At 39.0% G+C, this 26,459-nt stretch overlaps 2 protein-coding genes across 9 annotated transcripts in view; both read left to right on the top strand.

The window, feature by feature from the left end:
* sntb1 (syntrophin, basic 1) overlaps window positions 1-10,832 on the top strand; it is a 43,656-nt gene extending 32,824 nt beyond the window's left edge. The window contains exons 8-9 of the mRNA XM_044208049.1: window positions 4,613-4,842; window positions 7,998-10,832. Of these exons, the coding sequence (XP_044063984.1) occupies window positions 4,613-4,842; window positions 7,998-8,090 (323 nt within the window). The 3' untranslated portion in view covers window positions 8,091-10,832. The remainder of the gene's footprint in view (window positions 1-4,612; window positions 4,843-7,997) is intronic.
* Window positions 10,833-11,919: 1,087 nt separating this feature from the next.
* LOC122881624 (homeodomain-interacting protein kinase 3-like) lies at window positions 11,920-21,264 on the top strand. Of its 8 annotated transcripts, XM_044208052.1 has the most exons (13): window positions 11,920-12,375; window positions 13,771-13,834; window positions 15,497-15,716; window positions 16,086-16,274; window positions 16,451-16,632; window positions 16,753-16,876; window positions 17,615-17,725; window positions 17,868-17,951; window positions 18,057-18,229; window positions 18,368-18,466; window positions 18,676-18,774; window positions 18,882-18,967; window positions 19,065-21,264. In XM_044208052.1, the coding sequence occupies exons 2-13, from the start codon at window positions 13,815-13,817 to the stop codon at window positions 19,160-19,162; spliced, it is 1,485 nt and encodes a 494-aa protein (XP_044063987.1). In that variant the 5' UTR covers window positions 11,920-12,375; window positions 13,771-13,814; the 3' UTR covers window positions 19,163-21,264. The 8 variants fall into 8 exon arrangements, with proteins under 8 accessions (XP_044063987.1, XP_044063985.1, XP_044063986.1 ...); XM_044208050.1 differs by having other exon boundaries at window positions 11,920-13,834; XM_044208051.1 differs by having other exon boundaries at window positions 11,920-13,834; window positions 18,371-18,466; window positions 19,065-21,263.
* Window positions 21,265-26,459: the final 5,195 nt, after the last annotated feature.

The raw sequence follows: 26,459 nt of genomic DNA, 5'->3' as shown, positions 1-26,459 counted from the left end.
ATACATCATTAGAATAATATTACACATTATGAGACTCATTTTTCATTATGAATGCGAAGGTTCCAGGGATATTACACTGTGTATTTGACTGCATGTGTGCGCCTCATTTTTCAATTTGATTCACAGTGTCCTTATCAACAATACTTCCTGAAGTTGTAATCAACACACCTCTGTTGTTCTAGTGTGTTTCACAGTTGAAAAGGAGAAGATAAATTACTGCAATATACTGTTCTGCTCCTGAACACAAAAAGAGTCACCCACACTAGCACTTCCTAATGTAGGTGCTTACTAGTCCCAATACCTCACCTGATCAATGGGGTTTGAAGCCAGCATTGCTTCTGTGGTATCACTATTTAAAAATATGTAGAATACTACAATAGATTATTAATACAATACAGTAATTATGTTACCGGTCACCGTCAACTCCTGAGAAACGTTTCACAGACATAATGAGGGGTTGGACAAAATAAGATAAACACATCATCAAAAAGAAAAAGGATGTAAACCTTCAAGAATACTAAATCAGCGTTGCAAACATTGCTACAAAAATGGATTATACTAGGTTTCAAGATAATTAATAGCGATAACAATGTCAAGCCATGATATTCGTATTACGGTCCAACTTTTGGGAAGAGAGATTCTCTTCTCTTTCACAGCAGTTTATCTGTATTTGACAAAGAAAGTTCAGTCAGGGACACTTCAAGAAACTGACCTTTTATAGAAAACACTGGATCTGGTGGAAAAGGCTCAGCTCTCAGAAAATCTGAGCAGCAATGAGGATTCTGCTGGGAGAATTAAGGGGTCAGTATGCTGTCAGAACTGCTTATCAGATGGTCAAATATCTTTGGACACCCCCCCGCCCACACACACACACACACACACACACACACCTTTCTGACGTCAGATTGGGGGGGCTGTGTCCAACAATTTCTGTAACTTTGCGAAACCAACCAGGGTTTGAACATCTCTCTCTAGCTTTTTTCATTCTTGACACAACTATTCACGTGTACAACCAAGAACAGCACTGATCGTCTTCCAGAAAAGACTGTCTGAAAATGTGCACCATTATCCCCATTTTTAAATGATATCACATCTCTATAATGGTCAGCTTTTCACTCTGCCTTCAAGTGTAGCCCTTCAGAGTAACTACCTTGTAAGAACTCTTGTATACCCCAGCCCTTAATCCCCCCCTCAGCAAACAGATACATGAACATTAAATGTAAAAAAAAATATAGCCCACTGTACACCTGAATGTCTGCTCTGCCTGAACTAAAGCTATGCTCCATTTATAATATTTGAGACTGCCCACCTTGACATAATGAATAAATGTGCAGTTTTATTTTATCAGTGCACCTGGAATATGGGCTCTGACTGCGTGCTGGTTGTCTCTATTACCACCCTTCTTTTACAGCTGACAATTGCTGCTAATTGGTAGCCAATCTAATATGACCTACCTTTGCAGCAGTGTTTGTAATTGTGAATAAGTTATTTCAGAGTGAGAGGATTTTTTCTTAAATAGTTTTCTTAAATTTTGTCTCTCCGCTGAACCAAAGTGAGAAAATTATGTGAGGTTTTCATAAATGGTTAAAATGTGAGATGCCAATATAAACGATAACAGAATTTAGCATGTGTTTCTATGACTTGATTACATTGTTGTGCAGTACAACCCATCCATCTGCTACTCTGTGCAGGGTAAATTAAACTCACAAGATTTATTTGCAAATTGTGTACTGACCAAAGTCAGGTGTGTGTGTTACTGTGTACACATTTGCCAACCTTTCATAATCGCCTTTAAGTAAAGACCCGAACGAGTAAAGGATTTAGGTGTGTATAGGGTGATTAGTGTGATTTGACTGACGACACGGTTAAGCAGTCAGAGAATCTGTTGACAGTTGGACAAAAGAGACTGAAACAGGCCACAGATAGCAACAACACATGCATACATATATGTAAACACACATGCATAGGTATTCTGTAGCCCACATAGAGAGAAGACACACACACTCATAAATGCATCTCCATGTCTCTTTCACATAACTGCATGATATAAAATAGACATCTTTTCTTCACCAGCATAAAGGCATTACACACACTCTCACTGTCACATGTACACACATACTCACACACACTCCCCTCCCTATACATGCCATACACACACATCCTGGTCAGGCAGTCAGCAAACAATGGAAAGATAACAACTCTTTTCTCACTCAATGTGTCTTTGTCACACAAACACGCCGCTCAGTAGATCAGCTGTCGTCAAGAGAGAGCAGCTTATGCTGTAAATGAAGCTTTCAGTACACGGCCTCCATGTCTGTCGATGGGGGGGGGGCAAGGGAACTCTGCTGTCAAGGCTCTGAAAAATAAGACTAAATACAGCTACATCACACTGTGTGGAGACAAGACAGGTTTGTCATTAAAGCAGAGGAAAGTGATGCGTACATTGGGAGAGTAGATAAAGATAGTACACTCAGCTTTCAGCCAGACACACGCTGTGAAGAGAGAGTGAAAATGATGAGAAGTGTTGTAGAAGAGATGAATTACAATGTGCTTTCAGTGGATTGGTCTCCACGTGAAGAGAGTTGTCTATTACCGAAATGTAGTCAATTGTAATGTGTATTAGACATGGGACACATGACTTAGAACAGAGTCGGGCTCCCTTTAATAAATAACTAATTAATGATTGATAACATGACAGAACTGTACAATATATTTTAATAAGGAGAGGATAAATCTATACTCAGCTGCCAGTGTATTAGGTTCACCTAGCTAAAACTAATGCTGTATATGTGTTTCTAATGTTTAGTCTACCCTCATTGATACAAATGGGTTGTATACATATATATATATATATATATATATATATATATATATATATATAATATTAGAAATATATCTTAGTAAAACACAGTACAATTCTACACCACCACAAACTACAGCCAAAAACCAAACATTATAACCTTCATGAAGGAAAGATTTCTAGTCATATCATTAGTGTATCATTAGTTCTGTGTACATAATAAACTGGCAACTGCCAGTAATAAAATGCCTTCTGAACAGTAAGAGCTGAGAAATATAGCCAAGAATGTCATCACTATAGTCGTAATTGCCATTGTAATGTTTTACTTTTTATAAAAAATAATGCAAATGCATGATTCAAAATGTATTTACTGACTTTCAGTGGAAATATCAGTATCATATGATATATGATAAAGTATCATATTACTTACTTGTTTTACAGAATTCTGTTGTAATTAAAAATTGTAATTAAAAGCTCATAAAACAAGTTATTGATGTTTTTGTTGTCTCATGTCATGCAGAACAGAGGAACACATTTATGGCGTTGGACATACATTTGGTAACACTTTATTTGAAGGTGGCTTCATAAGACTGACATGACACCTGTCATGAACATGAAGGAGTCTTTAAGAAGGTTTATGACTTTATGTCATTAAGTGTCATTTGGCCAATTATGTCACTTTTAATGCAAAGTTGACATTGTTCGAGAAGTCTTTGTCATGACAAGTTGACATTAACCAAGACAAAAATGTCTTTGTCATGACAACTTTAACGAAGAAATAAATATGCCATAGCAGGCCTTGGTTTTGATGACTGGCATGAGATCATTATAATTGTGTCATGAATAATTCCCTTGACCTCAAGTAAAGTGGAACCATTTGAACTTGTCATAAAGATGTCAGTAAGTTTTATTACACTGTCAAATGCTTTTATAACGGTGATATAATGGTCTCATGACAGTCGTCAAAACCAAGCACATGACAGTATAATGCAATGTTAACACGTAAAGCTAAATATTTTCTTTAAGTTTTCTTTAATTAGGCCTGCTATGGCATGTTTATGACATGTTGTGTTTTCTTGGTTAATGTTGAGTTGTCATGACAAAGACATCTCAAACAATGTCAACTTTGCATTAAAAGTGACATAATTGACCGAATGACATATAATGACATAAAGTCATAAACCTTCATAAAGACTCCTTCATGTTCATGACAGGTCTTATGACAGTGTCATGTCAGTCTTATGAAGCAAATAAACCATCAAATAAAGTGTTACCGATTGTTTTATATGTGATTTTGCATATTTTCTAACCACATGATCACCAAGCTGAAAAAGAAACTGTATCAATGTCATTCAACCTTTTTGTATTTATAACACAGAAAATTAAAGGACTTTGTACAAACATCTACCCTAGTAACATACACATGAATCGTACTAAATGGCCCTGCCCTTTCAATACAAGCCGACACTTGACACTTAAGTCATTAGACAATAGAAAATGTATATCCTCCCCAAAACGAAGGAGGAGAGAAAGTTTTCAAGGACAGGGATGAAATACATTTTTGAAGTCTACAATATGCATTTAAAGGTGTACCGCTACATAAACGTCTGTGATTTAGAGTATAACTTTTACCTCCGATTGTAATTACTTATTCTATAATGCTTGTACCAGGTAGTGATTCAAATCCTGACTTGCACTTTAACTCTCATTTCTGTCGTCCACACATTAGTAATACAGGGAAAATGAAAAACTAGAGGATTTGTTCATGAGCATCAATCAAAAATTAAAATATTTTATCTGTTTATCTTCCAGGTTGTCTATACCGGGGTCAGGAGTGCCGGCTGGTGATTCACTACGAACAGGGCTTCTCTGTGCTGGCTGACCCCAAACTGGAAGACAGGGAGAATGGGGAAGAGAGGGCAGCTCACACACCTAGCAGGCCCCGGGTGCTCCTATCTTACCCCTACGAAAAACTAAAGATGTCCTCAGATGATGGCGTTCGCATGCTCTTCCTTGACTTCGGAGGGAAGGAGGGGGAAATTGTGAGTGCTTTCTTTTTCGTTATGTTTTGACACACAAAATGTAACAAGGAGCTCAGTTTTCCTCCGTGTTCATGGTCCACTGAAAAATCCACCTCAGGGCAGTGTAACACTATTAAAGAAAACTGGAAGTGATTAACATTCTTGGCTCTGTTGTGTTCTGTGTATAAATAGTCAAACACAGATGATTGGTCCACATATAAGAAACCTAGTAGACTAGTATTTCTAATATTTAACACAATCCAAACAATTTCACTCAATTTTCTCATTTCAAGTTCATCTGAGTTCCAATGTTCTTCTTTAAGCCTTTATTAAATATCAATAACTGTGCTATTTAGTTCTTGCTTTTCAGTTCATACTGATGGGAAAAAACAATATACAGTATCAAGCTTATTTTGCTGTGGTGATGTACAACTCACAGTTAATAGAACAAGTTCATACCCACTCTCAGGGGCTTTCAGAAGGCCTTCTGGGAAATGAAGCAAAACACAAACAGGAGTACAAGTAGCCTATATTAGAGACAGACAGAGTGAAAATGGTACAGCAGAAAGTAAATTACAGCACTTCATCACAAAATAACTCCTGAAATAAAATGAACTTCACACATACGTTGGTCTTACCAGGTAAGAGCATTCAAGAGTGGAGTTTTCTTTAAAAATAGCCTGTCTCTTACTATAAGAGTTTTAATCTGTTTACACCACTCAGCAGCTCACTGTATGGAGGTACAGGTTGCTCGTGTTTCAGGGTAAACCCTCAAAGGGTCAGGACCAATTGGTGTTTATTCCTGAAACAAACACATCACTCTCACTACCCAATACGTTCTTCACTTCTGTTTTTAAAAGTTTCAGTTTTTAGTCTTTTGGATTTTATTTGACAATACTGATATGAATATTAATGTTGGTGTCAGGAGGATGAGCTCTGGTAGCTCTTTTTTATTACCTTCCCTTGGCACTTATACAAGCTGTTTTTACCCAGAAAAACAACATTGATGTTTCATCACTCATAAAGCCATAGCACTGTGATTTACTATATGCTGGAAATAAAGTGACAGTGAAAACTAAAATATTTACTCTCTAGGCTTATTGGATTCAGAAATTGGAAACTGAGACGTTTTATATCTACGCCTCAAACTGTCTGTATAACAGTCCACATACAGCTCCATATAAATCTTCTGTCAGATACACTCATGTTTGACTACTCAGATTATGCTGAAGGCAAAAGCAAAGACTTTGTAGCTTTCCTACAAAATCCTCTGTTGGCTACCTTAGCAGAACAGATTTTGGTGTCTGTAGCATTTCTGAATCCCAACACAGCCATAGACAAGGCTTTATAAAAATCCCAAGGCACTTGCGGATGTGGCTGATGGCTCATTAGCTCAACATTTGAAAGTGGAATCAGCTGGGCTTTTTTTTTTTAAAGTGTTGACTATACTGTCATTAGTTGGCAGGGACTATGTATGTCTAATTTAGTCACAGCAATTGACAGTTTATCTCCTGCATACAGAAAATGTAATATGGAGCTTAGACCAAGTCAAACCATTGATTGTGGCTTGGAGAACAGAAATTATACACACACCTGTGCTCTGGTTGATCAGCACAGTAAAGAAAAAAACAAGTCTAAGAGTCACAGCAACAGCAGCTCTGTGAAGCTGGACTCAGGCACAGTGGTTAGCTAAATGCAAACTAAATGCTTGAGTCAGCATGCTATCATGCTCACAATGACAATGCTAACATACTGATGTTTAGCAGGTACAGTGTTTACCATTTTCACCATCTTTGTTTAGCGTGTTACAGTAGCATGCTAATATTTGCTAATTACCACTACATTACATTTATTTAGCTGATGCTTTTATCCAAAGCAACTTACAATAAGTGCATTTCAACCACGTGGATACAATCCAAAAATTACAAGAATCATGTAAGTACATCAGCTTCATCAAATATGCACTAAACACAAAATACAACTGAGGCTGACATGAAAGTCATATTTTTGCAGGTATTTTGTCATAAACCAAAGTATTGGACAAACTGAAATTTTGACATGATGATAGCACTGGATGAAGTTGAGGGATCACCAAAGGTATTACAGTTCATCCCGAGGAGTCATGAATACCAGTACCAAATTTCATGGCAATCCACCCAGTACTTGTCGAGACATTTCACAACTATTAGCTGAACTACAAATGTCAACCTGTTGGTGGCGTCTGGCCCTGATACCATATAGGTATCAGAGTCTTTCTCTAGCTACAAAGGGCCCTCCATCTGTGATGGGAGAAAAATGGATGGCCCACCTGCCACACACCTGAATCCGAAGGAATTATTTCCGTGGGTGGTGTGTGTGGTGGTGGGGTCTATGAGCTTCAGTGCCCAGGGGCCCCTGGGGGTACTAATCCAACCTTGGGTGGCGTTAGAGGAAAAGTTGGGGATCACCAAAGTCATTAGGATTCATCCTTTGGCCATGGGTATCTGTACCAAATTTCATGCCAATCCATCCAATATTTCAGTCTTGACCAAAGAGGTGGACCAATTGACAGACCGACTGACATTGGCAAACCATTAGCATGGCTAAAAAGCTCACTTCATTTATCCCAGCTCCTGAAAATCTGACTTTTTGGATACACAAGATTTATGTGGACCAGTAGCAATGTGCAGGTCTACTCATATTTCATTGCAATGGTTTTGCTGGAGAGGTAGCCTCTAAAACTTCCTCAGTGTTAAATTTGACCAACTAAACAGTAGTTTAAGTGTGAATTTATATGTTAGATCTCCCTATAGGTCTAATGAACAGGATGTGAGTCACCAGTGCCGGTGAAATCACCCGCTGTTGATTCAGGCTATGAACAGAGCTTTGTTCACAGTGATGAGGTATTTGTGTGTGTACAGTGCTTAGCTCCAGCTAGGTCTGTCTAATCCGTGCCTCATGGGGAACTGTGTTGACTGTGTAGTTAGTTTTGAATATATTTTGATGGTTTTATGTGCTTTACAAACTCATTTTATTTTCTTTCCCTCCCCTGCCTCCACTTCTCTCTGTCATCCCTTCTACTTTAATGAATTCTCACATCTTTTAATCATATTCTCTCCCCTTTACCCCTGTCATGTTTTGCATTATTCTACGTTGTTCCTTTTTGTAAATTCTGTTGTTTTCCCTTCCTCCTCCAGCAACTGGACCTCCACTCGTGTCCAAAGACGATTGTCTTCATCCTCCATTCATTCCTCTCTGCTAAGATCTCCCGCCTGGGTCTGGTGGCCTGACCTCTCTAATGGGACATTTCATCTCCTTTGAAAACAGAAATCCACCTTGTTTGTTCACCTCTCTACAGCCAGCATTCAATTCACCACGTCAACTCCTTCAGTCGGGGACCCGAGCTGTGTGAATGTAGCCTCTATCTGGAAATTGACGTTTTTGGGGTCTCTAACTGCACCACTGGAGAAACCAATCTAGATTAGTTTTGCTTTTAGTGAAATGCACAGACCTCCCTTTAAGGGCTGCATGGACTGAAGTGTTGACTGAAGAACCACAGAAGAAAACATGGACTGGACTAGAAGCAGAAGGATGATGTGTACAGACTGAGGGACACATTTAAAGGAGCAGATTTGGCACTACTGTCACATCCAGGATTTGAAGGACTGGACATGCGCAACGCGTTTGAGAGGAATTCACTTTTAATTCAATCAAAATGTAATGGCAAACTGCCTTCCATTTACCAATTATATAATTTATTCACCATTAGCTCTGAAAAGACATTCTGAATTTCACTTGGTCATTTTTCTTCACCAAACACTTGACACGCTGTGGAAAAACTTTGCATTTGTCTTTGTTAGTGTTCCCTGAAATGTCTCGTTAGCATTGTCAGCATTCATCATTGAAACTGGGGGGCACAATCGGTCGCACAGTTTCCCACATTTTGACAGCTGACTCAAATTCAAAATGTCACAGTATTATACAGTGACCATGTGGTGGTCAAAGTATTTCAGTGTTTAACTGTTTTGACAGTGATCTGAAGTCATGTCTTCAAATATAAAAAAAGCATTGGCAAGCATTCCAATTATTTTTTTATCACAGTTAAATTCCATGTACTGTTTATCACTCAAAAACAGGAAAAAACGCATATCCATCTTACGAAAAACCTGAATCTAATATCTTGCTATGGCATTTTATCCAGGATAATGGGGATCCAGGTGACATTTACTGTTGTACATGCAACTTCAGTTTCAAAAGAAATACTAGTATAACATATGCATGGAATTTAATGATAAGGATAAGGATGCATATGATTATCTTATCCCTAATAGTACCATAACCAAATAATGAGGTACTATTCAGAATACTTTGGTAAACACATTTAGACCTGATAATTTAAAGCAATAGTTTGATCTTTTAGGGAAATACGCTTTTTCACTTTCTTACCAAGAGTTACGTAGATGTCTGTTACATATGAAGCTACAGCCAGTAGCCAGTTAGCTTAGCTTTGCTTAATGAATGGCAACAGAGGGAAAAAGCAAGCCTGGGTCTGTCCAAAGGTAACGAAATCTGCCTACTAGCACCTCTAAATCTCACAAATTAACACGTTGTATCTCATTTGTTTAATCTGTACTGTAGTAATTGGCGGATTTAGTTAAATTTGGGCAGAGCCAGACTAGCTGGTTCCATATAAACAGCTAGTCTGTAAACAGATAAATCTGAAACTGAACAAAAGATAATGTTTTGAATCTCTCTCAAAGTTCATTCTTAACCTTAGAAACAGCAGTTGAGAAAACAAAGTCACCACAAAGTCCATTAAGTTGCTGTTCTGGAGATTTTACATAGCTGGTTAGCCTAGCTTAGCATAAAGACTGTCACTGCCCTAGTCTGGCACACAATCTCCCATAAAACCACGACATGACATTTTTACGCTTTACACAAAAGATTAAATGAATGAGATGTAACGTGTCAATTAGTGAGCTTTAGAGGTGCTGGTAGGTGGATTGTATTACCTTTGTACAGAGCCAGGCTTGCTGTTTCCAATGTTTATGCTAAGCTAACCAGCTACTTACATTTAACGAACAGATATGAGAGTGGTATTGATCTTCTAGTCTAACTCTCGGCAAGACAGTGAATAAGCGTATTTCCCAAAATGTTGAACCATTCCTCTAAGGGTCTCCAAGTCTGATCTGACATGATGATGCTGTCCACTCCTATCTCCTTTATTTCAGGGTGGACAGTGAACTGTTCAAGATTGTAAGCTAGATTTACCAACTGCAGTCTTTAGATACTCTCTGAAGAGCTGATCTGCCTGGTTAACTGCAGTCATGTTCTGCCCCATTAAGCAAACATCTGCCATGAGTACTTCTAAATATTCATTTTGAAAACTGAAACTCAATCAAACGATGTCACCATCACCCCATCAAGTATTATTTATCTTTCATTATTGCAAGGTAGCCATCATAGGAGTCTTTAATCCTGCTTTAGTCCTGCAGTTGCCAGTGCAGGTCATTATTTTTTGGGATGTTATGCAGCAGATCAAATCTCTGACATGGCTGGCTGCCAGGTCTTTCCTCGTGCCTTCAGACGACTGAGAAGAAGACATTTGATCACAGGGATGAACATGGAGCAACAATGGGACTTCTATGATGGCTACTTTCCTTTTGGTTATGAGCATACAAATGTTCAATCAGCAGTAATTTTGGGTTTGATCTCTTCTTTATGTCAAACATATATACACATTTACAATTTACACACACACTGTGAACAATCATTTACATATTGTAATCCTACCACTCTCTAGAAAAAATATGATCTGTTTTATTGATACTAAAAGATAGTGGAGGCATTGTAACACTTTTGTTCAGCCAAGAATCCAGCACTCACTGATAACCTCAAGTGAAGAGAGGAGTAAAGGCTGCTTTGATATGTAGAATACTCTGATGCCTTCGGCAGCTATTGTACTGTCACTCAGAATGATAAAGCTTAGTTTTGAACTAAAACAGTACACATAAATCATGTATTTAACAAAAGTGGCATGATGAGTTTGTTTTTATTGTCTTCACTTGTCATTTATTAATTTCTCATCAACAACAAATACAAATCAACAGAAGCAGCTTAGAAAACGTACGCTTTCTCTTCAGTTATCAAAATGTAAATTACGTCTACAATTTGTTTGCTAATTATGCTTGTTCTTAATTATATTTTAATATGATATTATTAGCAGGATATTAAAATATTCCCCTTTTCCACTTTCAGAATTGAAATGAACTCAGCCCTGCTGTAAACACACACACATTCTCTGCAGTGCAATAAAAGCAAGCAGTATATTATTTTGCGGACAGTTAAGATGAAAGGTGGTGTACTAATTTACTGCGTATTAGTGACAGTTCAGCTTGATTTCGGAAGTGTTTTATTGATCAGCTCAGAAGAAAGAATTCATGTGTCTTTACCCAAGAGTAATTGAGTTTTAGGCAGCGCTTAACACAATCATAACTCTTTGACATTGTTTACTTGGCTGCTAGATAATGAGCTGGCATCTTTTCTCTCTCCCTTGCACACAAACAGATGGATGGACACATTCATGTTACTGAGGGTAAGGAGTTTAGACCTCAGAAACAGTCATAACTCTTGACATTGTTTACCAGCAGATTTTTCCACCTTTTCCCACCTCTTTGTGTTTATCACCGTTTCCCTTCTGTTCAGGTCGCTATTGGATCAAGTCAGACTCTCAGTGCAACACTAAACGTCTGCAGATAGCAATTGTTGCGTCATGTAACAGAAAAACACAGATGACTCTCTCTAGGTGAATTTTCCCACTGAGACAGACAGAAAACTGTGTTTGTGCCAATCTTAAGACCTACAAACACACACCCATGGGCCAACACTATTACTGTTGAAATTTTAACACACACAAACATGCATGCTAACTAATAGCCAGCATTCAGTGATAGAGGGCCATATTGACTGAGACTGTCAGCTTTTCATTTTGAAGGGCTGGACAAGAGCCAAATCAATTAGCAATCAGCCACAAACTGTGTGTGCGTGTGTGTGTGTGTCTGTGCTAATAAATGTCCAGAGTTGTGTTCATGTGCACACAGTGGACACTTCTCTCAGTGACATGCAAATACATTCCACTAAAGTTTTGTTTGTTTGTGTGTGTGTGTGTTTGTGCAAAAGGGCTCTGAATGAATAGCTTTTTTTCTTGGCTCAGTCTCTTGTTGCATTCCTCAGCTGTGGCAGGTCCTCACAGGTTCTGGACTGCCTCTGTGTGTGTGTGTGTGTGTGTGTGTGTGTGTGTTTGCATGTGGTTGCATATGAGCCTGTGGCCTGTGCTACTTTATGTGCTTGACTTTACATCAAAATTGTGTAGGTAATGGGTGAGGGAGAGAACAGGGTGGGCAAAAGGAAAATGAGGAGGTGGGGAAGTGTGCAGCAAGAGGAAGCGCAAAGCCAAAACAAGTCCAACTTAAACGTAACATGCATTTAACATTTATCAATAATATGTTGAGAACCATCGTCCATTTCCTGAGTGTGGATTGTCCTCTTGACACCAGAGCAGTAGTAGTACTGTAGGTAAGCGAGCTCACCCATTAGAAGAAGAAGTCTGCTTTCTGTTCAAAAATCATACATGTTTTGATTCATGCATAATATCTCTTTCTTTTAGTCAGTTTGTGGGTGGCTCCTTGTGACATTTCTCTCTCTAAGTCTTTGGAGGAAACAAGATTTAGCACGCCTGATGCATCACTCTCTAAAGCTGTCACTCTGGGCTGTCCAGCTGCATGCATGTGTTCAAACATAATTCTCTTGCTCAAGCTTTTTTGGGTTAGGGTTAGGGGGTTAGGGTACATATATCATGGTATAAAGTTGATATCACAAAAAATTGCTTATTTACACGTCCAGCAGACACGGAACAACATTAACATTAATTTGGAGTCATGTTTTTTGACCACCCAACAAATGTAAGTCCAATATTCACTCCCTTTTAGCTCTGTTTTGATTTCCACCAACTCCTGGGGAAAATATCTGGTTCTTTAGCTGCTAAAAGCTCCACTTTGTCCGCCAGGTATAGTCTCTAACTTTGTCTGTGTGCTATTTGGTGCTGTGCAGGTAGCATACAGTCAGTTTATTAGCGCTTTGCTAAAAAGGTTACTCCAAATGACACTTTTCACATTAAACTTAGTCATGTACTGTCCATATAAAAACATTGATTAATGTACCTACAATTTTGGTCTGCCACACAATGAACAATATATATTATACAATATTGGAAGCTCTAGCAAACCATCAAGCTAACCACAAGAGTCCTAAAGCTAACAAGGTAACCAGAAAAAAACCTCAAGGTGATCTTTTATTTGGAAGCTGAATCCTTTAATGCCTCACAAGTTTTTTTGTTGCTGTAAGTCAAGGCTAGCTCATTCTGTCTTTATGCTAAATTAAGCTAACCGGCTGGTAACCATTTAACGGACAGATAGCGTGATATTGATCTTCTCATCTAACTCTCCACCAAATAGCGCATAAGCATATTTCCCAAAATGTCAAACTAGTCCTTTAACTGTCAAGCTGGTAATCAGCCAACAGCTGGGATCTACTGACATGCAGGGTTAAATGCAGAACAAATTTGTATTTTTATTATTGAAATTACAATGTATAAAGTATTTGTTTCCTCAGATCTCAATATATGCTGTTAACGCAACCTTGCATGTACGGTATATCTTTGTCTTGTGTTAAAAATGCCCTCTGTGAGGTTTTACTCATCAGTTTATATTTAGTGTCCTTCTTAATGCTGTTTTATACTAGTAAGACTAATATTGGTATATGTATAAATGATACAGAGGAATTTGTGATAAGTGTTAGTGGGATGCCATTTGACTCTCAGCTGTAGTTTCTCATGCTAGTTTCCTATTATGTTACTTTGTTTATGTCAAGTAAAAGATGGTTGCTTTCATTCATATGTGTTTGATCTGTCAGACAGGGAAGAGAATGGGAACCTACTGTTAGTGCAGAGGAAGGAGATGCAGAGAGGAAAGAGAAGGTTAGTCACTGGGAACAAGGGGATCAAGTCCTTACCAAGAAAATCGTAAGATCTTTGCATGTCAGCAGGTTGCTTTGCTGACAGGAGAGGGGCTTTCAGGGGCTTTTTTTGTGCTTTACTATACTTAACTACCAGTCACATACAAAAAACAGGTTGGACCCTGGTGTGTCTTGAGTCTTTGCCCCCGTTACTTGGTAGTGCCCTTTTTAAAATGTAAAATACATTATTGATACATTTCAAAAATCATGTAACTCTTTTCCGTCAAAATGCGGTTTTGTTCAAACTAGCTACACCTGTTTCAGTCTGCAGCAGAGCCAGTTCAGCACAGCTCAGAGGCCATAACTCAGGGACTAATGGTGTCATAATCCATAATTTAATATCAAGAGACATTATAACTGATGAATAGTCAAGTTAGCCAAATACATCAATAAATACAACAGTACCTGAGCCACATCTAGTTACTGTACAAAGATCAAACCAGTGTATCTGAATGCTGCACAGACCCACCACCCCAACTCACCCATTCTGTGTTTTTTTCACTATTCTATTGCATTAAGGGAAAAGTTGTCATTGGAGAATATATTTGATAAATGCTTCACTGCATTTTGTTTTGATTTAAAATAACATTGTAGTGAGGTTCCTGCTCATAATTAATGATTTAAACTAAACTTATTTAGAATTGTTGAATTGTAGAATGTATGTGTGACATCATAAAGATGTCACACATACAGTCCTGAAATGACCTGAACATTTCAACTGGTGACAACAAGTGCTGGAGTCAACGAAATTAACCTTTAAACCAATCCAAAGAACCAAACTGAATTGAACTGTTAGGTAAGTCACTCTATTGATGTAGCAACATTTTGAGCTCCTAAAATTCTCTAACTTGCAATCAGAGGCATAAAGTAGCCACCTATTTTCCCTTATTCTAAATGTAATTGCAGTGAAAGGTCAAAGAGATTATCTATTTTTCTACAACACTGAAATATGTAATGAAGCAAATTAAGCACTTGTAGTAGTACAAAATTAGATTAGATTAGATTGAACTTTATTGGCATTACACATGTACAAGTACAAGGCAACAAAATGCAGTTTAAGTCTAACCAGAAGTGCAATAAGCAAGTGCAGGATATAAAGTATGTGCATAAATCCAGGATAGAGCAGTATTATGAAAATATTTTACAAGTGGTACTATGGACATTATATACAGATGGCATTACTATAAACAGAGGTATAATGTAACACTTAGTTCTGCAGTAGTCTTATAATTTGTGAAAATGTAGATTATATTTACCCACGTTAAATTGAAAATGAAGTATCAATAAACTAATAGGTTAGGAATGTGCTCGAAGTACTCCCATAACACAAAGTTATTTAGGAATATTCACCATGTACTGTAAGCACAATACCAACTGACTGGTCACAGTGTCCCTCTACAGTATAAGACAGGGCCTTGAGATTAATAACTAGGACCCAGTAAATATCCATTTTTATTTCAGTATATAGTGCTTTACTGGTGCATATTCCTAAACACATCTAGAAACCTATTTTTGATGAGACCTCAAACACTCAGGTTAACTTGCGCTAAATAGATTATAGTCCATTATAGTCTAGAATAGAAATAACCAGTTCTTCTTCTCTTTTGTCCCATTTAAATTTCAGCTGTGAGAACACAAATACATCCATGGACATATTAACTTCATCTTCATCATCTTTCCCTGAGCCCTGTCGTAGACACTGGCTCCCAATCCCCAGAAGTTATAAATTCCTGAAAATTCTGGGCGAAGGTGGCTTTGGAAAAGTGGTCAAATGTGTGAAACGAGGCAGTGAACACACTGTGGCCATAAAGATCGGCAAAAACTTCCACAATCTCAGACAGGAGGTGGGACACTATTGATTGTGATTTCACAGTTGTAAAATAGACATTTTTAAAAATCGGGAGAGGTAGGGTAATGGATATGGTAATAATAACAGTACATACTACATAGAAAACTACACCAAAAAGTTAGATATTGCAAGTGGCAAGAAATACTGTAGCCTGATTGGTATGGTGTCCCAGACCCTGAATGGGCAGTACAGACTGTGAAAGACCCCTGACACGCAATACTAGCGGCCTGTGTGTAATTCCAGCTGTTTGCCAGCAAACTATGCCAGATGATAGTCATATGCCAGGTGTCAAAAAACTCCAGTGTTTTTTCTCCATATATTTCCAGGTAGAACTACTAGTAGTGAACTTGCATTGTCCCCTCAGGCATCCATGCTGAAAGTCCTCATGGGCCACAACCTGCACAAGTTTAACATCATCAAGTTTTATGGCAAGTTTGTTGTGCGAAGTAGGACTAGTCTGGTGTTTGAGATGTTGGACATGACCCTTCAGGACTACCTATTGGATTTAGAAGGCCCAATGCAGCTGGAGGACATCAGAATTGTCATCCAACAGGTACGGTATCAGCTAAAAACTAAAAGCTCTGTCAGTTTTTATGATTTAAGCACTCTGTAACTTTTGCTTAGAAATCTGTTTTTATGTGGTGAGAGTTTCCTTAACAAAAGTTTTCTATATATACATTTCATTATTAAGATTATATATATACATATATGTGTGTATATCACTTGCAGATGGGCACAGCATTAAGTGCTCTGAAAAGGATTGGCGTGATCCATACTGATGTGAAAATAGACAACATCATGATGGTGGATCACGTGAGGCAGCCATTCAGGGTGAAGCTGATCGACTTCGGCTTGGCAATTTTCAGATCTCAAGCCAAGCCGGGCAAAGCTCACCAAACACCCCGCTATAGGTAATAAGAAAGACTCGTAATTTTTTAAACCAACTTCTTGCCTGCAGGGAAAAATCTGTACTGCTGCTATTATTTAGTTTAAATATGACAATGTTCCTCATTTCATTTAATGCCCTTCAGGGCCCCAGAAATTATGTTGGGTCTCCCATTTTCTGAGGCCATAGACATCTGGTCGCTGGGCTGCGTGATGGCAATCATGGTGTTGGGCTTTATGCTCTTCCCGGGGAAAATTGAATATGACATAGTAAGTAATTGACTACAACAGGACTCTCTGCTTGCTTTCCACTCTTTTCTTAATAGATCAAGTACTGCTGCATCTATGCCAGCCTCAGTTTGCTATCTAATCAATGATCGGGTCTTTAAAGAAAATTCTGGGTTTGTTTTTTTTTTTTACAAACTAGCAAACTAGGTCTTATTTTCATTATTTATCATTCTTTTCAGTTGTGTTGACATTTTAGTTACCAGCTAAGCTAGCCAACGTATGGTGTCACATTGGCCCATACACAGCTTAGTCCACAGGGAATCACAGACACACACAATCGGACAAGTTTTAAACCAGTAGGCTTCATCTGAGTGAATTAAGAGTCTTTTCAAGCTAAACCACATGCCCAACCAAGCCATAGCTTCAAACTGGTAGCACCTGGATTTAGGAGTAACAAGGCCTAAATTTGTTTTGGAAACGGGACATTCCTAATTAGGAGAACAAGACAGATAAGGCTGGCTTGCCAGATCAGTGCCTTCTTTTCAATCTTTTTTTTTTTAAAGCATATCTTTATAAACTGAATTTTTGTTTTTATGTTTGATTCATGTTAAGTCTGATGATCTATTGTGTGACACTCTGGTGTCATTCTTTATTTTTGGTAATTGTAAATTGCTTTGAAAGTTTATTGCTATGATTTTAACCATAGCAAAGCTTCATGACAAAAAGGGACAAATAGGTGGCATTCCTATTGAATATTTTGATGATGTGTTTTGTCTCCAGCTACGATTCATCATCGACCTCCTGGGTCCGCCACCTGACCATCTCGTTAGTGCTGGGCGGAAATCCAGGGTGTTTTTCAAGAAAACAGATTCGGATCAGTGGATGCTTAAAGTACAATTACCATTCTTTGACTTATTTAATCTTTAACCTTTCTTCTCTTTTTAAGATAAAACTTTTTCTACAGTTATTACACTTAATCAGTTAAATTTATTGAGATATATATGTATTTTAAATACTTCTAACCTTCTTTCAGACATCTGAGGAGTATTGGGGCCCAACAAATTACTCTGTCGACGACAGGTTCTACACATTCCGTTCTCTGGATGAAATTAAAATGGTAGGTGATTAAGTAGCAGCTAAAAACTGACTCATTCATTGTCTTTTAATGATTTATGAAGGTGACTTGACAACTGTTGTATTTTTTGATTGTTTCCTAAACTAGATGCGTCTTGAGAAAGATAACCCCACAGAGGCTGATGAGAGGAGGGAGTGCATTGAACTGCTGAAGGCGATGCTCAAGTGGGATGAGAAGGAGAGGATTACCCCCAATGGTATTCTCCACCATCCATTCATTACCAAGAGCTACCTCAACAGCAGCTCCCACCTCAGCTCATGGTAAGTGTGTGTGTGTTTGTATGCATGGTGGGTTGGGAGTTGTTGCATTACTGCTTTGCACATAGGTTATCAGACAACGGTAATCATAACAAGGTGAGAATCCTGGCCATTAACATAACAGTGTGAGTTTTCTTTTAGTAGCAGTGAACCTTCGGAGTCTGCAGCAGCTGAACCCAACACCAGCTGGGCTCAGACCAGGACCAGTGAGAGCATAGTGGCAACCCAGGTTGATGGCAGGTAAGTATTGACTCATCCTTCTTTAACAAAGTTGGGAGTGATGGGGTAATATTCCCACTGAATCAATGCTGTTGCTTGGTTTTATGATCAGTGGAATGTAATCAATAAGAACATCACTTATTACTTTTATATGAAAAATTACAGGATGGATGAGACTATAGCCAACTGCCTAATGTGCATGTCATTAATTGCATTTCTTGATTGAACAGCAGTGAAACACTGCCATCATTTGTCATCATGGTTCGGCCTGCAAGCCCCATGAACAGAATACACCTGGAGGAGACATCCGATCGGGACAGTGAAAGGAGGTAAGATTATTTTATCTGAACGTGACACTCATCCCTCCAACAGATGAGAGAAATTGATCCATAATGTAAGACTAATATACAAACTCTGTGTGCATTTATATGTTTAGTCCCCACCCTGCTGCAGCTCCTGCCACTGCTCTGGACGCCACCAGGATCCACAAGGAACACATAGACATCTCACCCACCACCTCTGGTAAGAAAATTCAATCTTGTCTCTAAATTGTTGAGACATTCAACATTGTTGTTTATTCTGAGGATGGTTGAGGTATTTAATGTCCTTTGATTTTCAGACAAGAAGAAGAAAGGGAAGAACTGCTTCAAACGCTTCTTCTCCTGGATGAAGAGGACCGTTTTCTCTTGCTGCTACGCAGACAACGTACAAGAGTGAAGATCTCTACAAAGGTTGTGTAGCAAAATACCTGAGAACTTGCTCTAAAGTGTTCTGCTACAAAAGCATTTGTAGTCCTCCTTATGGGCAGCATGGTGGCTCAGTGGGTAGCATTGTGGCCTCACAGCAGAAGATCCTGGTCTTTTCTGTGTGCATGTTCTGCCCGTGTTTGCATGGGTTTTCTCCGGGTGCTCCGTTTGCTCCCACAGTCCAAAGACATGCCTGTTAGCTTGATTGAAGGCTCTAAATTGCTGCAAAATTTAATATGATCTGAATTCTGGATTGAATTGGCTATTCCGAATTGGCAGGGAAAAGGAAGAATGCAATTAATCAATCCCCCAAACTGAATGGAAATCAAAAAATGAAGAAGAATAATATGGGCCTGCAGATAGCTGGGAATATCCGGACAATTTAGCAGTGAAGTCCAGTTCTATTTATATTAGAGCACAATCTCAGTTGAAATTTTCAGCCACAATATGTAAATACTACTTCAAAAACAGTAAAATGAGCTCACTGCAGTTTAAAATGGACCTTTTCTGGACCTTATACTCTACATCAGATGAGAGGCGATCTGGCAGAAATTTGGTCTGATTCTAAAATTAGCCAGGGCAACCATTTCATAGTTGAAAATGGGCTTAATCTGTGTGTATATATATATATATATATATATATATATATATATAATCTGTAGTTTCTGTTTAAGCAGCATGCAGGGGGCAATTAGGTGGGATGTGGGGGAGTTTATCAAAAATGATTTTGCTAGGGATGCCCAGATCAATCGACCGCCGATCGTTATCGGCTGATATTCAACACAATTCAATGCTGCGCATCTTACAGACATGAAAAGTACCATTGAGTAGCTCCACACCTGTCAGTGATGACACAGAAATGAGGATGAATAAAAAAAAAAGATGTGAAATCTCAATTCACTGCTCACTATTGTGTAAACTATTGAGTGTCTATTATATAGGGGGTAGTGAGTGAATGAGTGAGTGAGGGAGGGAGTAAGTTCGGCCACATCCCTAGACTACAGTGTATACAGCATAAATATGAGTGTATGAGTATAAGTGGCACAGATCACAGATGAAGTGTTTCATGCTATCTTAAAGTTACATTCCCGTAGCTTTAGTTTATGCTAAGTTAGAGAGTGAGAGTAAACTGAAAAATAGTTGGCAACAACTGAGTATAACCTCAGGCTGATGCTAAATTGCCAATGTTAGCTTAAATGGCTCGGCCCTGTACAGGGTTTATACAGATTTATATTTAGATGTTGAATTGTTCTTGAATTATGAGTGGGCCACTTGACATTGCACTGCAATGCCATCACTGAGACATCTTCCTGGGATTTTGTATCGCTCGTCAGACAGCAAATGCTAGCAATAGCTGGCTTTATACAGTAGCATTATCTCACTGTCACATCACTGACTGATTTATCTAGTCAACTGTATTATTGTAGCAGTTCTCAGAAAACTTTGGTCACCAGTTGAAGGTCCAACTCTCTCTCTCTGTTTCATTTACAAATTATTGTGTACAAAACATTGCCATATAGCAAAATGTCTGTGAGTGTGCCAGGCCGAGACTATTGTTTATAGACACAAGTCTACGTCTATAAACCTAAAGCTGGCTGCTTTTGTCTATTGTTTGACCACTTGGAGGCAGAAGAACTCCACAATAAGATGAAAGACACACACCTCTGACATTGATTTGTTGTTAATAAAGCAAATGAGCATACTTTGCAAAATGTTGACCTATTCCTTCAAATATCACTGTTTTGTCACAAGTTTCTGCACACAGTTTGCACTCTCTTGATGCCTAGTTGCTATAATGCTCATAAAGGGAATTGTTTTATTTCACTTTACTCAGTGTCTTTAAAATTACACTTTTTCCTTGCTTTATGAGTAACCGATGTGGCTATGGACCACGCTGTATGTGAAATGTGATATCTGATCAATAACTCAGACACAACTGGTCTCTGTTGAGGTATAAGTAAGACTGGGTGAGAACAGTCACAATGAATCTGTGAGACAAAAGCACACTTTGTAGGCACTGCAAGAGAAAGAAACTGGGTCATCTCCTCACTCTGTCCCTGTTATTATCTGTTAATAGACAAGAAGAGGAAGAGTAACCTTCTCAGCAACATACACATACTGTACGCAAACACACACAGGAGGGAACACCTTACACATTCTTACAACATTAGAGGACTGACCGAGGCATGTTTGTGAGGTGATGTCGCTGCTGTGACCCTCCCACTTAACAAGTGCTGTACTTCAAGCTCTGTTACTCTCAAAAACAACCGCCCACACATAACCTATACATATATGCAGCCTCAAATCATGAAACTGTGTACTCCCACTGACTGTACACAATCTACCCTTTCAGTGAGGGAGAGACACTGTGTCTCCCCCCTCTTTCTCTCCTTCTCTCTCACACATAGAAATACAAAGTACCAGTCTCTGAGAACCTGATGATAAAAGAGATGTGGGGTGAGGAAGGGGTGTGTGTGAGAGAAAGGAATGTTTCTGGATGCCACTGCCAAGTCCCTACAGTACCCCTGAATGCACCCCGATCTCTCTCACACACACACACACACACACACACACACACACACACACATTAGGAGAGTGTGTTCATTGTGTTCTCCTCTGCCCCGTGAACCTGTGTACAGAAAGGTAGGGATTGAGAGTGTGTAATGAGTGTGTAATAAATGTGTGTGTGTGTGTGTGTGTGTGTGTGTGTGTGTGTGTGTGTGTGTGTGTGTGTGTGTGTGTGTGTGTGTGTGTGTGTGTGTGCTTTGCTTTCTTGCACATGTGAAGGGATCCCACGTGTATAGCGTGCTGTCATGAAAATAGTACCAATGGGAGTTTGAAGAGGTGACGTTCTGTTTAGTTTAATCACCACGGGAAAAATCAGGTACTAACAAGATGATCTGATCAGAAGAGCAGGATTTCACCTGGTCCTGCTAACGACAAAAGGGAGGAAGACAGAGAGAGTGAGAGAGAGAGAACACAAAAAAATGGGAAGACAAGATTACAAAGCAAATCATTACTCTTACTGTGACAATGACAGAATGCACTGCAAGACTAGGCTTCAAAGAGAGCTTTGGGGGACTAAAATCCCTGAAGAAAGTAGATTGATTATTTATATAGAAGATATATTATTAAAGCTGCACTAATCAATATTTTTATATTAACAATAGATCAAATGACCATGTGTAATGTGAAAAGTGTTGTTTGTAGAATTATCACCAACCAGTTCCCCGTTCGCTCTATGGAGGTATTTAGCATCGTTCAGCTCACTGTTTTTGGTTTTGCAGCTTGCAACTTTGATGTTTTGGCTCCACCCCAAATCTCTCATCAGTGTAGCAACCTAGAGGAAAACCTCTGATAAACCCACTGTACGCTACGTGCCCATCACTCACTGGTAGAAAGACAAAGTTAGCAACTAGCTGATGAGCCTAATGGAGCATTTAACAGCTTAAGAGTCAATGTGACACAAGTCAACTGTGTTGTTAATTGTGCTGCAACATAATTATTCTTGAATAGGAATATATATATATAAGATACAGACCGTCTTGTGTGAAAAAAACCTTAACTGATTCTATTTACTTCATACATGAATGAATGTATATATATATATATATATATATATAGTTACTCTACTGCATTTGTTTGAGAGCTGTAGTTACTTTATATATTACGATTTTACATCAAAGATCAACACAATATCAATTTAAACATAAAATATCTTGCATTGTCATAGATTAAACTACCAAACAGTATATAAAGTAGTTAAAACTAGCTCCACCTCGACTAACTACAACAGAAAAACGATACTTACACAATAATGCATTAGTAATAAACATCCATTGATGTAATATAAAATAATGTAACACTCACGGGGGGCATTTTTCTACATAATGAGTATCGTAGAAAAGGTTTCAGTTGTAGTCATCTGGACACTGTTTTCAGAATCAAGATGTTTCGGCTCCCATCCAGAAGTCATTCTCAATTGTGAAAAAATGGGACGGGAACTAGAAATTTAAGCTACTTTGTGTTACATAAGCCCTGCCCTCAGGAAAGAATCTACCTGAGAATGTGTTGGTAAGTCTTGATTCTGAAAACAGTGTCCAGATGACTACGACTGAAACCTTTTCTACGATAGAACACTCCTGGACGAATGAGGGACTACACCGTCTTACTTTGAAGAATTTGGGCAGAAAACCTTGGATCTGGTTCGGGAACTTAGGAAATTAGCAGACCACAGGAACCATCTCCGTTTTAATCTAAGATGCAGGCAGAGCAAGATTATTCCCAAGAGCCTACAGATTAAACCACCAGTAAAAGGACACAGAGCAGAGAAGATTTGGAGAAGAAACCTGACCCAGATGCTTAGTGAAAGGATCAGGGAAAACAACTCAAGAATAGACAATTTGAAGAACAGAACAGAATTTTTGCAGAAGAAGTTAACAAGCATTGTCCCAGAAGAAATCCTCAAGAGAGGATTTTATGGATCCTCTCCTCTTATGGATTTTACACAGATAGCACAGGGTGCACAACATAGGAAGAGCAAGGGAGCGGCAAATTAAGAAATTTAACATCCTTTTGAATAAGAAGAATCTAGGAAAGCACAACAGGAGATCAGGGACTGAACAAAGGGAGATGTGTGTTAACAGAAACAATTGGATCAAAAACTTATCAGACCGCATCCTGACACAGGCGGAAAAAGATGTGCTCTCCAAAGGGCTCAACTTTTCAGTTACATCCAACCACATCCCTACAGCCATTAGGAAGAACAAGATGACAGAAGCAGAGGCTGCAGACCTGAGGCTACGTGTCACAGCAACACTAAAGAGTGCCAAACCGCCTCCTTCCAACATTACATCCGAAGAGAGGAGGGCACTCTCAGCACTGCAGAAGGATCACAGCATAAACATTCTACCAGCAGACAAGGGTCGCTGCACTGTGATTCTGAACACAGCTGATTATGAAACCAAGGTCAACAACCTTCTTGAAGACACAACCACATATCAAAAACTTAAAAGAGATCCAACCAATGGCTACAAGAAGAAGGTTATAGACTGTCTACAGAAGCTTGAGAAGGAGGAGGTGATAGACAGACCTCTGTACTACAGACTATACCCTGGGGAAGCCATTCCTTGCATCTATGGCCTTCCCAAAATTCACAAAGAGAATGTTCCACTCAGACCCATCGTGTGCAGCACAGATTCCATCACATACAACTTGTCCAAACATTTGACTACAATCTTGGCTCCGCTGGTGGGGAACACAGTGCATCATGTGGAAAACACACAGAAATTTGTGGACAAAGTGAAACATCTCCAGTTGGACCCAGATGACGTAATTGTTTCTTATGATGTTGTGTCCTTGTTCACCTGCATCCCGACCGCAGAAGCAGTGACAGCGGTGAGGAGAAGACTGCATGAGGACTCCACCTTGCAGCAAAGGACCAAGCTTACACCAGAACATATATGCAAACTATTACCTTTGTGAAGATCAAGAAACAAGACTTGGAAGCGTTCTCAGAGCATATCAATACTGTGGACCCAACATCAAGTTCACACGAGAGAACCGCCTGGCCTTTCTTGATTGTTCTACACTCAGAGGAGAGGACGGAAAGCTCCAGATAGAAGTGTACAGGAAACCAACACATACGGATCAATACTTGCTCTTTGACTCACACCATCCATTACAGCACAAGCTGGGTGTAATCCAGACATTACAACATAGTGCCCACCGGCTCAGAGGGTAAGAAGAAAGAGGAAAGGCATGTCCAGAATGCACTCTCAGCCTGTGGTTATCCTACTTGGGCTATCAATAAAGTTAAAAGAGCCAAAAAACAGGACAAAAGTGGAACAGAACCAAGAAGGAACGGTGTCTCCATTTCTTATGTATCTGGACTGTCTGAAAAACTACAAAGGATCTTTAGACAGCACGATGTTCCTGTTTTCTTTAAACCAGGCAACACTTTAAGACAGAAACTCGTTCACCCTAAGGACAAGATGCCCACACAAAAACAGAGCAATGTAGTTTACTCCATTCAATGCAGTGAGGAAAACAGCAAAGAACGGTACATAGGTGAGACCAAACAGCCACTTCACAAAAGACTTTATCAGCACAGACGACACGCTAACTCAGGATTACAGAGCACCGTGCATTTGCATCTAAAAGCTACAAACCACACATTTGAAGACAGCGAGGTGAAGATTCTAAGTAGAGAGAAGAGTTGGTTTGAACAGGGGCGTCAAGGAAGCCATTTTTGTGAAAAAAGAAAACCCCTCTTTGAACAGAAATGGTGGTCTGAGATTCAATCTGCCCAAAGTCTATCACAGTGTATTAGCACCTTGGTCACGCCAATCATATGCTAATCAGGTACTTAAACAGTGATGAGGTAGGTGCAGCCAGAAAACAATAGGCCTGATTACTGATTACTGGGCCATCATGGAAACAATTAGGTCAGTTTCAGGTGAAACTAGCTAATCAACAGATACTCAGGTAGATTCCTTCCTGAGGGCAGGGCTTATGTAACACAGAGTAGCTTAAATTTCTAGTTCCCGTCCCATTTTTTCACAATTGAGAATGACTTCCGGATGGGAGCCGAAACGTCTTGATTCTGAAAACAGTGTCCAGATGACTACGACTGAAACCTTTTCTACGATAGAACACTCCTGGACGAATGAGGGACTACACCGTCTATAATGAGTAGTTTTACTTTTGACACTTTAAGTAAATTTTGTTGATAATACTTTTTTTTGTTGATTTGACCTAAATACAGTTGTGAATGCAGGACATTACTTGTAATGCAATACTTTTACAATGTGGTATTTCTAATTTAATTTAAGTAAACACACAGCCTTGTGAACTCTGTGGGTTTCCAATTTAAAAGGGCAATGAATGGTTTTGTTTGCACAGATTTTGCCTTTAAGCACTTAAGATGCTCAGAAAAGCTGTTGCAAACATACAAAAAATACTTCTCATTATGCCCTATACCACTCTCGTATGTCAGTAAAATGTGAAGCTAGAGTTACAGCCACAAGACTGTTAGCTTAGCTTATTACAAAGATTAGAAATGGGGAAACGGCTAACGTTAGCTCTGTCCAAAGGTAACCCTCCGTAAAACCACAATGTTTTTTTTTTAACGTGAGATATAAAGTGTTAATTAGTGAGCTTTGGAGGTGTCAGCAGGCACGTTTTATTACGTTTATTAACTGCAGGCTAGATGTTTCCCTCAGCTTCCACTCTTAGCTAAGCTAAGCTAAAAATTTCCTGCCTGTAGC

This window comes from Siniperca chuatsi, linkage group LG9 (genome assembly GCF_020085105.1).
Source record: "Siniperca chuatsi isolate FFG_IHB_CAS linkage group LG9, ASM2008510v1, whole genome shotgun sequence".
NCBI classification, from domain to species: domain Eukaryota; kingdom Metazoa; phylum Chordata; class Actinopteri; order Centrarchiformes; family Sinipercidae; genus Siniperca; species Siniperca chuatsi.
The sequence above is the reverse complement of the archived record's forward strand: the minus strand, read 5'-3'. Positions and strand labels throughout refer to the sequence as shown.

Excerpts from the sequence above, each read along its gene's own strand:
- LOC122881624 (XM_044208050.1), top strand. The coding sequence starts at position 13,707 with ATGTTACTTTGTTTATGTCAAGTAAAAGATGGTTGCTTTCATTCATAT. Across the intron at positions 16,275-16,450 it reads TCAGAATTGTCATCCAACAG|ATGGGCACAGCATTAAGTGC; the intron begins GTACGGTATCAG and ends TATCACTTGCAG. Across the intron at positions 16,633-16,752 it reads CACCAAACACCCCGCTATAG|GGCCCCAGAAATTATGTTGG; the intron begins GTAATAAGAAAG and ends AATGCCCTTCAG.